This window comes from Micromys minutus, assembly GCF_963924665.1.
Source record: "Micromys minutus genome assembly, chromosome: 6".
In the NCBI taxonomy this organism is placed as follows: domain Eukaryota; kingdom Metazoa; phylum Chordata; class Mammalia; order Rodentia; family Muridae; genus Micromys; species Micromys minutus.
Window position 1 is genome coordinate 72,477,080 of NC_137975.1, and position 13,852 is coordinate 72,490,931.

A 13,852-nucleotide genomic window follows, 5' to 3' on the forward strand; every position below is an offset into this window, starting at 1 on the left:
GTTATTTACTTTGATTAATAGACCACAGTTTGAGGTTCATCTCCAGTCATTAGAGTGGGAACTCACAATAGGTCTCTACCCTTTTCATGTAACTAAAAAGACTTTTGCAAGCCTAAAATTTCCTTGATAGGAACAGATGTCAATTCCCCATTTAAAGGTTCAGAACCCGTATGTGTTTCTGGGTCCATTCAAAACTTCATAAAGGGGCTTAGCCATAAGATCAAAACTTGGGATCAAACTGTACAGTAGCCTACCATACCCAGGAATATGTTCATTTGCTTAAGAATTGCAACTTTTTGTTCCCCAATAATTTCTCAGCCTGCTGACAGATTTGGGCCTTGCAGCTTACAGTCCTGGTAAATGGTTTAAAGCCTCCTATTTTCCCGTTACCTGAAAGTCATTGACATCCTGCTATGCATGCTCCCATTCAATATTATGGCTTTTAAATCTTAACTCAGAGAGATGGTCCAGATATTAAGGGCCCTGGCTGCTTTTCTAGAGGACCCAGTTCACTGAGAACAGTGAGGTTCTCAGCTTAGAACAGTCTATAACTCCAGCTTCAGGGCATCCAGTGGTTCTTCTGACCTTCTGCAGCACACACACACATACACATATGTACACACACATGCACACACACATTCACACACATGCACACACACACACACACACACACACACACACACACACTTTAGAAAGAAAACTGACACATCCTGATCCTTCTTCTCTCCAAAGATCATTGAATTCTTTCTAAACCCACTCACAGGCCATCCAATCTCCCAAAGTACTAGGATCTGTCCAGTTTAGAGTTTGTAAACTGCTAAGTCTGATTCAGGGCATTCAAAGATGAAATGGATCCTTTAATTCTAGTGATAGAAACCTCAGGAATTCCAGGGAATGTGGTTCATCAGACTGTACTGGCTGAAAAGAGTAGCAGTTAGGGCTAGCAAAATATCAAGAATTGCCTGCAGATATTATATAAATGCACCCACGAGACAGGGGCTTATATTTTAGTAATATTATTGGCAATACATGAGTTTATTACCAGTAAGTCCTATTTCAGAAAATAATCTAAAAAAATCCTATTTCAAGAAAATTTGAATTACCACACAGATTCCTTTTCTGTTCCCTTTGGGCTGTAGTTAGCTCCTCAGATCCCTGGACCCCAAGATTTATTTCAGCTGAGATCTCACCAGGCTGTCCCTAGCAAAGCCTTCTTTCAAAATGAGTCACCAGGAGTGGTCTGGAGGAGTGGTTCTCAACCTGTGGGTCGAGACCCCCTTGACAAACTTTTATGTTCAAAACTAGTTACATCATGGTTCACAACATTAACAAAATTACAGTCATGAAGTAGCAGTGAGAACACTTTTATGGTCAGGGTCACCGCAACATGAGGAACTGTGGGAAGGGTGAGAGCCACTGTTCTTGAGGAACATGCAGACGTTATTGGCCTTCTGGGGAAAAATCGGTTAGCAAATACTTGGTGGTATCTGAGAATCTGGGATATAGAGGAGTTTGTAAGTCAACCAGCTTTCTGGGCAAGTAGGGGTTTCAGTTTTCTTCCTTTCTGGCCTCGTTTCACACCCAGCCACCCCTTCCTGATTGACTTTACTATAGGATCGCTGAGAACCTTTAAAATTATTTTAAATTATTTATTGTATGTGTGTAGGTGTTTTATCTGCATGTCTGTCTGTGTATCCTTGATGCCAGGTGCTCATGGAGGCCGAGAGAAAGCATCAGATTCCCTGAGATACAGCTTTCCTGAGCTTGTCGGGAAATGGAGCCAGAAATGAGACTCCCTCTTGGGGAGGGGGCTTCCTCTTCTCTGTGTGATTTGGGGAGCCCAACCCCAATCTTCTACCCGAGGAATGCTACATAGTACTTGGCAAAAGTACAGGTTCACTTCCTCCCTCCAGATAAGGACCTGCTCAGCAAGGGTCTGGGATTTCTGGAATGCCTCTCCAAGTAAACTTGGTATTCCCAGAACTTTAAGCCTTACTTTAAGAATGTATCATTGCTCTCCAAGTTTCATGAATATAGCCCTTGGTTCACACTGAATAAGGTGTGTGTGCACAAGCTGTTTCATTGAATCACTGAATATCACGTAAGAGAGCTGTTTCATTGAATATCATCTAATAGAACTGTAACCCTAAAATCCTGGAGAAGGCCTTCAACCCTCTGCCCCTGTCTATTCCTGCACAAAACATCATGACCAAGAAGCAAGTTGGGGAGGAAAGGGTTTATTCAGCTTACACTTCCACATTGCTGTTCATCACCAAAGGAAGCCAGGACTGGAACTCAAGCAGGTCAGGAAGCAGGAGTCGATGAAGAGGCCATGGAGGGATGATACTTACTGGCTTGCTTCCCCTTGTTTCCCTTGGAAGACTTAAGCACCCTGGATCTTCTGCCTTTCTCTCTTGGTTTATGGATAAACCCTGTGTCCATTTCAAACAGGACTCCTCCAATAAAGTCAAGTTTTTCTTTACAAATGTGCCATGAACACACATATTTTAAAATTCAAAACCACAACAGGCATTTGTTGATTGTCTAGCTTCCCTGCCCAACATATTTTCAGATAGCCACACCTGTTTATATAACCTTCACACTGCCTGTACCTGCAGCGCCCGAGCAAGCCATTCTGTTAACCATGAAACAGCACTTATTTTAAAGTGAAAATTTGTTGAGAATACCAAGTTAGAAATATTTTCTGGCAGTAACCTTGTTAGACCTACAAATAAGGCACTGTGGTGAGGAACTTGGAGTATCCAGCCCGTTGTGTGCCCGCTGGGTGCTGGCTGTGAAGGGCGGGTGCTCTCGAGCAACTGTACACAGGAACCACTTTTCCTTACCGTGGAAACCAATGGACAACAGAAAGTAGCATCGAAGTGGGCATAGGTGATTCTGCAGAGCAGTCTTTGGGAGATATTTATTCTCGTTAGCTTGAAGTCAGGACATGATTGGAAAAGATGGGTTTGGTGCTTTGGAAAATAAGAAGGCTGCCAAGCGAGCTCGTCTCTCCTCTATCAGGGGAAGTAACTGTGGTTAATGAAGAACTTTCAGAAAATCCAGTGCTTCTCAGAGAATCTTGTTTTAAAAATTCATCACTGATAAAGTGACATTAAATAGTTCACCAGGACTCAGTGAAGAAACATGAGAAATACATAAAAATCTGGAGGTGAATGACGCCCTAAGTAAACTACTGTAAACCAACTGACTTCAACATGATTGTCTTAAGTTAGTGGTGGATAAAACTTTCCGTAATATAGTCGGAGAAGAAACTATTCTCAAGTACTGCTTCTGGGAGGAAATACCTTGACTTACTGATTGCAGATAAACACAATATATATGTTTTTACATCTATTTTCAGACTAAACTAGGCTCTAATGTTCAAAATAAGCTTACCTCTTCCAAAAAGTGGTTTTAAATGTTCTATCAGTAATTTTAAGAATAGTACATATTAATAGGTCACCAGAATACTGTTATCATTAGACTTGTATACCATTGGCATTTGCACATATGCATCCCATTTGGGTCAAAGCTGTAATCTCCCCATTGGCAATGAGTAGGAACAGAGGAAAGTGTGGCACGGGGTCAGACGTAGAGCACTTGGTGCTACTTTCATTTTATGAAGAAACGGCATTGTTTCAAAGTGAAAAATGCCCACCCCTTCAAAAGAAATGTTCTTTCAAGAGTTTTGGCAGCTCTTTTGTTCTATAAGGGAAACCACTTTAAAGAAAATAAGGTATGGAAAAGGATGATGGGAAAACGTCCAAGTTGTGTTAACATTATGTTAGAAACAGTTTCCTAGACTCCTCAGTTATAAAATTCAATCTCTTTAACCGAAGCTAACTACAGTCAGAACACTGCCCATCGACTCCAAACAGTTCCAAATGGTTTCAACGTCTTGGGTATTGCTCTTACGTTCTTTTGGTCCTCCTGGGACAAATGACTCTAAAGCAAACTCCTTCTGGAGGGTTAGGGGAGGATCACCATAGCAGATGGGAACTCAGCACTCTTCAGTTTAGTAGCACTAACTTTTATTTTGCAAACTTGTATATGCACAAAACCCACAGAAGGATACAGAAGACACTTGTTTTTTTGTTTTTTTGTTTTTTTTTTAAAGGGAGGTAAACCAGGGACTAGAGTGACATTCTCCTGCAACGTTTGTAAAACTTTCTAATGATATATTAAGAAGTGCTTTCTGCTAACGCAGTAGGTACAATAGCCATGGTAAGTGGTAAAAGCATTTACTATTACTTTGGCCATACAAAGCCTTTGCTGTTAAACGTCCCACAGTGGGACAAACAGGTTGTCACTTGTCATCTTTCCCCTTTGTCTTTCTGTATACCATTTCCCGAAAGCTGGCTAGGATCTTATTCTCTCTCTTCTGCCTCTCTTCTTGGTTAAAGGATGCGAGGGCTCGTTTCTCATCAGCGCTGTAAATCTGGTTCTCCTTGCGCAGTCTTACAGCCTCCATTCGGCGGTGCCGGCTACCACTCATGACGTAACCTGAACATTCAAACGAGGCAATCTCTTCACTTGTCAACCCAATTTCACCTCTTCGTGGGATACGCTTTCCAGCTTTTACATATTCAGCCATTGCTGCACCTTCACCGGGAAGCAGAGCGTGGCCGTAATTCAGAGGTTTCTCGTCTTGAGAGGTATGTGTTACAGGTGCTTCTGGGCCTATTAAGCCCATGCTCTCTGCACTCACGGACTGTTCCATCCACGCATCTTCTGGTAGTTTCCTTTCTGAAGATCTGCAGCTTATGTCGCTGTATTCTCTCTTAGTCCTCTTCTTCTTCTTGAGCTGTTTAGCCCGGTGTTTCTCTTTCTTCTCTTTCTTCTTGGTTTTAGCTTTCTTTTTATCGCTATCAGTGCTAGAATGAATGTCAGAGTCTGAATTGCTGTCGTCATATTTTTTATGCTTCCTTTTAGAAGGCTTTTTCTTTCTCCTTTTCTTTGTTGAGTGGCTGGCCTTTGTCCTTTTCTCTTCATTGGTGAAATCCGAACTGCTGCTCTTCTGATTCTTCACCTCATCCTCAGCTGGTGTATGTTCATCAGAATCTGGCTCAGGAATCTTGGGTGACAGTCCCCATACCTCAGGTGCTCCCAGTTCTCCAATCCTCTCTCTTTCCTTGAGCCTCCTTTGCCTATAGCTCTCCTCCTTTTCCTTCTCCTGGTCCTCGGACCACGAACGGTCTCCCACATAGTTGTGGTGGTAACGGTACCCACCACCGATGGGAGAGGACGGTGAGAGAGGACGGATTCCCAGCGGTCGCTCTCCAGACCTGGGGCGGCTGACGGGGTGCAGTGGCCAGACGCTGTCGGCACCCCGCGGAGGCTGGACCCTCTCGGGCCCGCCCGGGTGAGAGCCGAAGCCGCCTCCCCGAGGGCATCCGCTAGTCTGCCACGCCGGCGGTGGGCTCTCCGAGCCACGCCGTCGTTTCTGAGAGCCCAGAGTGTCCTCATTAGGGCGAGGTCGGGGTACAGGCGACATGGGCCGCCTTCAAGCCACCAACGCGGCGGTTATTCCAGAAGTTACAACACAGAGAGCACGCAGCTCCCCCTCGCCCGCACACGGCGCAGGCGCAGTAGGAACAGGCGTGGTGTGTCCAACCCGGCGCGTGGCCCCTGCAGTCCGAGTCGTACCTGGGCGCGGAGCCTCTGACGGAAGCGGAAGTGGCCTGGAGGCTGCGCAAGAACCTTCTTCAGTCTCTGGGATATAGACGTTCACTTCTCTTTTCACCATTTACATTCCCCACGTTGAGCCCCAGGGGAAACAAAAGGAATTATCATGAATGAGTCCTTCCGCTGTGTGTGTGTGTGTGTGTGTGTGTGTGTGTGTGTGTGTGTGTGTGTGTGTGTGTTTTCACTAGGCTGGCCTGGAACTCAGAGATCCACGGGCCTCTGCGTCAGGAGTCCTGGGATTAAGGGCGTTGGCCACCACCTCAGGGATATTTGCTTCTTTTTAAGTGAGGCATATACAGACCCAAGCTGGCTTGGAACTTACTAGACAATCAAAAGATGATTCTGAACTCCTAATCCTTTTATCTTCACCTCTCAGGCACCAAGATTAAAGGTTTCCATAAGCTGAGCTGCGATGGATAAGAAAACTTAACTCTGGACCAGGCACCCCTTTAAATAACTGTTGACCTTTGCCCTAAAATTTTCATGAGTTTCCTAGCAGTTTGCTCGCTTCACAAAATAATGCCACTGCTCTGAGATAAGAATGAAAGAATGGGGCGCTTGATATGAGAAGATTGGGTTTTGCAGCCCTCTTATCCTTGTGGGAAAGGGAATGAGCCGTTTTCTCTATCCTTGTGTAAGGGAATAAGAAATCGTTAAGGGAGCGAAGCAATTTCCCCACACAGCTGGAATTTCATAGAAGGGAGAAAATCGTAATGTCCGCCTTTATGCTTCCTAATGCCCTGCATGTCTCCCAATTTGGTCACCAGACTGCGTCCATCTTGCTATTGGTAAGAAGAAATTCATTGATTTGAATCTAAATTTGGGTTGAGTCTTTCGGTCTTCCTCAATGAAGTTGAACTCCGGAACACATCCGTCTCCTCGTTTAGATTTTCGTCAGCTCCTTTCTTAGATTCTTAGGTTTACCACCATGTGGCTAACCCTTCTTCACCATTCCTGCCTCCACCTTTTCTGCTTAGCTAGTGAAGAATTCCTATTACCTGAACCCCTCCGATTACCTGCCTCGATGGGACCTGTCAGCTGCCTGGTACTACAGATCTACAACCCCAGCAGGAAAACTCAAGCACCCTTATGAGATTGCTGCGTCAAAAAGTAGAAGAGTGTTGGGGGCATTGCTTAGTATTGGTAGAGTATGACCAGCCAAAGCCTCTGTTGCTGGAGACTTAGCAAACAGTACTGCTTCTCCCTGTTGGAGGCAAAGCCCTTATTACTTCTGGAACCAGAGTTTGAGGTTAAGTTTCTGAACTAAGTGACCCCAGAGCCTTATTTTATTTAGGTTCACCGACCTAAGTAGAATTACTTAGGCTCCAGAAGTTTACAAGGTTTCTCTTTATGGCATTTCTTCAGAAACCAGTCACTTGCAATTAGCTTCTGAAGGCACTTGACATCCCATAATTTAAAACAGCAGACTTTTCATGTAAGATAGTAGTTCCCCAATCTGAAAAATGGAAACAGGCAGGGTTCCTCTGAAAAAACTCCCTAACTTAGGTAGGTTGAAATTTAGAAATGGTGCTTTGCTGAAGTTGTGCCTGTTTTTTGTTTGTCTTTTAAAGGGGGTTTTATTTATTTATTTGTATCTGTGTGGGAATATACCATTTGTATATACAGAAGAGGATGTTAGAGCCCTAACAGTCATTTCTTCAACCCTCTCTGGTTTTGCTTTGTGGTTGTTGAGACTCCCAAAGTCTCAGGTAACCCAGCCTGACTTCAGATTCCCTAGGTAGCCCTGGTTAACCTTGAACTCCTGATCCTCCAACCTCTACCTCTCAAGTGTTTGGATTATAAACATGTTATCTCACTCAGCTCTGATACTAGGACCACTAAGCAATAAAATGAAATCAAACGGGAATGGAACAGGGCATACTGTTCTCATAACATCTTTCATTTGAAATAAATATTTTAAAAATCTAGATTCAGGGGCTGGAGAGTGGTTCAAAATTTAAGAGCACTGGCTGTTCTTCCTGATGGCCCGAGTTCAGTTTCCAGCAACCCCAAGGTGCCTCACAGTGGTCTGTAATTCCATTCCAAAGAACTCAATGCCCCTTTCTGACCTCTGTGGGCATCAGTTATAGACCTGGTACATGAGTATTCATGTAGCCAAAAAAAATCCATGCACATAAAATAATGACTGTAAAAGTTGAAAAACAATTGAGAACCCATTTAATGAGCATGAACTGCATACAATCTTAATCTGTAACAGTTTCTCTGCCTGTACCTCTGTACATGGCCTGCATGGCTGTTCTTTCAAATTCATACGTTGAAATCTTATTGTAGATTGTCTGATCACCAACGTATTGGCATTGGGAAGTGGGGCCTTCGGAAGTCATTAGCATGATGGCTTGGCCTCTGTGGCTGGAATCAGTGCTGTTTTAAAGGAGTCCTTGCTCCTTCCACAGCTAGATGATGCCCCCACTTGAGAATGAAACATACCTCAGATTCCAGAACCAAAAGGAATAAATCGCTCTTGTTTATAAGCCATTCAGTGTATAGTATTTAGTTATAGTCCCCCCCACCCCCCAAGACTAAGCTTTATTTCCTGTCATAATGTTTAAGAGTTCTGTGTGGTCGTTTGTGTCCTACAAATTGATCTGACTGGATTGTGATGTAATTCAGGGTAATCTTGACAGATTGTGCTGGTGATATTACAGTGTTGAATCAGCAGGCACTTAATATCAGTTTATCCCAACATGTATTCATTAAGAAATTCCTAACAAGCACGTTAAAGAACAAAGCAATGGTAAGCTGGAATTAAGTTCCTTTCCAAAGCGCTTTAAACTGCTTTTGTAGATTATACTTAATGATCCTTGCACACAAAACATCTATAAAGGCAATATTTTACTTTTCTTCAACTGAGACCTTTACTAATGAGAAGCGTTTGCAAAAATGAGAAGGAGTTGGTGTGGAGTAGGTGTTAAGAACATGAGGTTGCTAAACATCAAATGAGAATTATGTCTGTACAGTGGTTAAAACCGTGCAGAAAATACGTTCACATTCTGGCTCATCCGAATGACTTCGAGGGACCATCAAGCTCTCTGTGCAGCGTCTACTGCTTCGCAAGTGGTAACTTACCTAACTTATTGGATGAGAATGTGACAATTGTCCTTGGGAAATTTGTTTTGTGTTCTGTTTGAGACAGAGATTCATGTAGCCCCGGCTGTATGAAACATGAGCTTGAACTCCCGATTTTCCTACTTCTCCCTCCCAAGCGCTACAACTGTAACTATTCTTGTTTTCCTTTCTGAAATGGACTCATTGTTCTCAGAGTTTTGATAACCAGCCTTTGTTATGCTCCTCCTAACCCCCCTACCCCCCTTTAAGATCTTTTGTAAATTGTAGGGGGAGGTGCTGATAGTAAGGTCTAGTTTCTTAATTGGTTTTTGATTTGGTCAATAAAGAAGGTGGAAGCCCATTGCTGGGTGAGGGGTATAGGTGGAACTTCCGGGTCCTAGGAGAGACTTGAGGATAGAGAAGGAGCTTTTCAGCCAGGCTTTGAAAGGAGAAGTACCACATAACCTTGTAAAATCTTGAGGAAGCTAGAACCAGCGGCCTCCACCACCAGCAGAGATTGGTTGATAAAGGCTAGCTGATAAGGTTAGGACTAGAGATTCTGTGCCCAACAATTGTATTATCTGGCACATTCTAAAATAATGAAGCTGTCTAAGTGTTTTCATCTGTGGAGCAAAGGTCAGAAGAGAAAGAGAGAGCTAACTGCGAGGAACAAAAGAGAACCCCCATACCCGGGCTTTCGGGGGTTGGGGATTGGTTGTGATCGATCCTGGGCTAAGCTGGATGGAGCAAAGGGAGGTCAGATCCAGAGAGGTCAGAGCGTGGGCTGAGCTCCCGGGAAAGGCTGTGGTGTGATTTTAAAATTACACGCAACAGATGGGGACCAGTACATTTTCATTGTAATAGACAGTTTCCTTTAAGGGGCGGGTGAAAACAAGTGATCTTCATTAGAAAAACAATATTTTTAAATTAGTTACCAGTCTTTGTGTGACTTTGTGTAGGTACGCATGCAGAGGCCTGTGGAAGTCAGGGGCACTGGATTCCTTAGAGCTCGAGTTACAGGGGGTTATGGCCGCCTGGTGTGGGTACTGACAATCTGACGCAGGCCTTCAGGAGGAACAGTACACGCTCACAGCAATCGCTCACCAGCTCCAGAGACAGCACATTTGGAAGAGGATCTTGTGTACAGACTCACAGACTCAAGCCTCGAGGATGCCTTTTTTCTTGGTTCCTTGGTTTAGGAAGAGCAAGAGAGTTAAGAGTAGGGAAGGACTGAAATATATGGAACCTAACCATTCCTGGATGTGCTAGCTTGTGTGTGTGTGTGTGTGTGTGTGTGTGTGTGTGTGTGTGTCCCTGTCTATGTGTCATATGTATCTGGTATCTTAATTTACTTCCTATGGCTGTGATAAACATACCAGGAACCCCGGGTCAGGAACTAAAGCAGAGACCGTGGAGGGACACTGCTTACCTGCTTGTTGCTCATGGTTCACTTGGCTTGCATTCTTATACAACTCAGGGCTGCCACCTTAGGCTGCTACTGGCTGTAGTCAATCACTCATTAATTAAGAGTGTGCTTTCACAAACTAGCACACAAGGTATCTGATGGAGGCACCCGCGCCACTTGTTTTCCCTTTTCTATTACCCTGAACAGCACATCTGAATACCTATTTCTGTAGGGACCCTGGGTTACAATGATATCTTAACTCTCAGTCTAATAGTACAGGAAGCATTTTGAATTTTTCAAAGTTTGCGACTCCCAATAGAGTAAGATTTAATATCTTTAGTGTATTTAATATAATTTATACTATGTTAAATTATTTATTAAATTTAGTGTATTTAATATAATTTAATATCTTTAGTATATTTACTTATTTGATTAATTAATTATACTTAGAATTATTTTCCATACATCTTCACACTACCCAAGGGCTCTTTTCTTAAACTATATGACTGGTGTGATGAATGACCCCCGCAGAGGGGAGACCCTCTCTCAAGCCTAGGGCTAACACAACCCCCAAGAACTCACAAGAGACCATTACACGAGGTTTTTAATGAACCAGTGCACTGGGGTCGAGACTTATATCCCACGGTAGAGGAGTCTGACCCCGAGTGGCTGGGAGATGGGGGTTTTAAAGGAAAAAACCACAACCCAGTGGGGAGGGAGTACTTCATTGGAGAATACCAAAAATACCTGTGAAGAATCATAAGGGAAACACCTGGTTTCTCAAGATTGCCTATAAGGTGAAAATTACCAATGAAGAATCTCGAGGGGAACATCAGGTGTCTCAAGATTGTTTATAAGGTGAAAATTACCAGTGAAGAATTGTGAGGGGAACACCCGGTTTCTCAAGATTGTTTATGATGTGTTATTTAACTTTTATGGTTTTATGGTCAGCCAGTTCCTGAAACAGAGTCACTGAACCTGCTGTCCTACATTTTTTGGCTCTACTCTACCTGCTAGGGGCCTTCTACTTTACCTGTTAGGGGGTCAGGATTTATCCTGGTCTTTCAGTGGTAATTAACTTGTTGGATTAAAGTGTGTGTGTGTTCGTGTATGGGTGTAGTGTGTGTATATGAGTGTGCTTGTGGTGTGTGGTGTGGTGTGTGTGCAAGCGCACGTGTGTGGTGTCAGTATAACTAAGGCAGCAACATGCTTGCTATGAAAGCTGAGGACATGAATTTGATCTTGGCGTCTGAGTTTTGATAACCAGCTTCTGTTATGCGCCTCTGTGCCCCTGACTCTCCATTAACTTCTTTGTAAATTGTAGGGGAGGTGCTGATAGGTTTTTTTTTGTGGCCTCCACAGTCAGGAACATGTGCTCAAAGTTGTTCGTACCTCCCAAGTGAATGAATAACTTGTGATACTAACCAGGACACCTTTGGATGTGTCTGCTGGCATCTCCAGAGAGAACTGGGTGAGGGGAGAAGGACCACAGTGACTGTGGGTAGTGGCACTGTCACATAGGCTGGAACCACAGACTAAAGAAAAGGAGAGGCGGACAGACATCAGGCTTCCTCTTTCCCTTCTTGCTGATATGCTGGGATGGAGGCAGGACCAAGCAAGTTCATGTTGCCTCTGCTGCCATGCTCCTGCCATGAGGGATGGACCCTCAAACTGAGAGTCTAGATGTGTCTTTTTAAAGTTGCTTCTTGTTAGGTATATCTCACAGCCATGAGAAAGTAACTGATACTTCTTGTGTATTAGTTAATTCTGTGATACTGTGACAATATTCCTGACTGAAACAGTTTGGGAGGGAAGACTTATTTTGACTCATGGTTTTGGGTGGAGTTCAGTTCATTGTAGCAGGGAAGGAATGGTAGCGTCAGAAGAGGCAGGGGATCACACTAGGAAGAAAAGAGAGGGAGTACGAGAAGGGGACAGGGAAAGCCATAGCCCCTAAGGGCAAAGCATCAAAGACCCACTTCCTCCAGTTAGACTCTGCCTCTTCTTTACCCCCACTCTGGCTATTATGAATCTATCAAGACAATATTCTGTTTGTGGGGTTATAGCCTTTGTGACCACAGTAGAGAAGGTATATGTTTTATTAATCTCATAGGTTTTTCCCAAATCCACTCAAATTGACAATATCAATCAATATCAACAGCTTAAGCCAGAATGGGGCTTCACTCTGGGCTGAGCTGCCGTCTCCTTTCCCATCTCTTTTTAGCCCTACTTAGCAGTTTTTGGACTAAGTACTCACTAATGAGGAAAAGTAGGATCTTGCTTAATTAAAAAGAAAATTGATATGGAAAATTTTTTGTAACTGTACGAAGAACATTACAATGGATCCCATATAACTCTCACCTCTCACCCAGTTTGGAAAATTACCACATTTATGTTATTTTGTTTTCTTCTGTTTCCCCTTAAGTTTGTCATAGCAAATCTCAGACGTTGTATTGGCTCATCTGTAGCAGGAATCTGTATTAAAGGCTAGGGGCCCCGGCAGTTACAAAAGCAGCTCCTGCAGGAGGACCTAACTGAGGACTCCCTGTGACCCCAGCATTCCTACAGAAGGACCTAATTGAGGACTGCCTGAGAGAGCAAGGATTGCTGGTACATATACATGCCAGCCAATCAGGAACTGCAGTTTAGAATAGATGCTTTCTTGGAACCAATGGGGGCGTGGGTGGAGGGTATTAAAGGAGCTTGCAGCAGCGTCAGATGAGCTTGCTGTAGTGTTTCTCACCTGCTCCCTGAGTGTATCTCTGACTCTGTGCCAACTTGTTTCCAACTCCCAGGAACAGGTAGGGTCAGTCAGAGCTGTCCAGGGCACAGGCAGTACTAGTCCATCTGCAAAAGTATCCCAATATAAAGTTCTAATGAATAACTTCAAAAACTGACAGAAGAAATATCTCAGTGGTTAAGAGCATTTGCCGGTCTTATGGAGGACCTGTGTTGATTAGTTTTTTTTTCCTTGACAACTTGACAAAACTAGAGTCATCTAAGAAGAGTGAAGCTCGGCTGAAAATATGTCCCCATCAGATAGGCCTGTAGAGAAGTCTGTGTTTTTTTCTTGACTGGTAATTGATGTGAAAGAACCCCCACTGTGGATGGTGCCATCTCTCGACAGGCAGTTAGTCCTGGGATATATCTATCTCTATCTATCTATCTATCTATCTATCTATCTATCTATCTATCTATCTATCTATCTAGACCAGAAGAGCAAGCCAGTAAGCAACATTTCGCTAAGCATCTTGCTTCAGTTCCTGCCCTGACTTCATAATAGTCTGCGATTGGAACTTGTAAGCTAAATAACCTTCCCTTCCCAAGTTGCTTTTGGTCATGGCGTTTATCACAGTAATAGAAACTCTTAACTATGACGAGACCTGAGTTCATGTCACAACTGCCTGCAGCTGTGGGTCCAGAGAACCTGACGTCCTTGTCTGGTTTCTGCAAGCTCTGGCACAGATATGACATTCACACAAATACATAAATAAAAATAAATTTTATACAAACAATCGTACCATTCTAACGGTTGTTGCCAATAATTGCTTAGTATTGCTGAGTCCCAGTTTTCCCCAGTGTCTCAGCTGTATTATATATATATATATATATATATATATATATATATATATATATATATATATATATATATATATATAGTGTTATGGGATGATTACCAGAGATGATCACCAA

The 13,852-nt window shown here is 43.3% G+C and overlaps 1 protein-coding gene across 1 annotated transcript; it reads right to left on the reverse strand.

Moving 5' to 3' along the window:
• Positions 1-4,309: 4,309 nt before the first annotated feature.
• On the reverse strand, positions 4,310-5,497 carry NKAPL (NFKB activating protein like; the record flags this gene model as incomplete). Its single annotated transcript, XM_080917958.1, has 1 exon — positions 4,310-5,497. One exon carries the CDS (start codon positions 5,495-5,497, stop codon positions 4,310-4,312), a length of 1,188 nt encoding a protein of 395 aa, XP_080774084.1.
• Between the last annotated feature and the right edge of the window lie 8,355 nt (positions 5,498-13,852).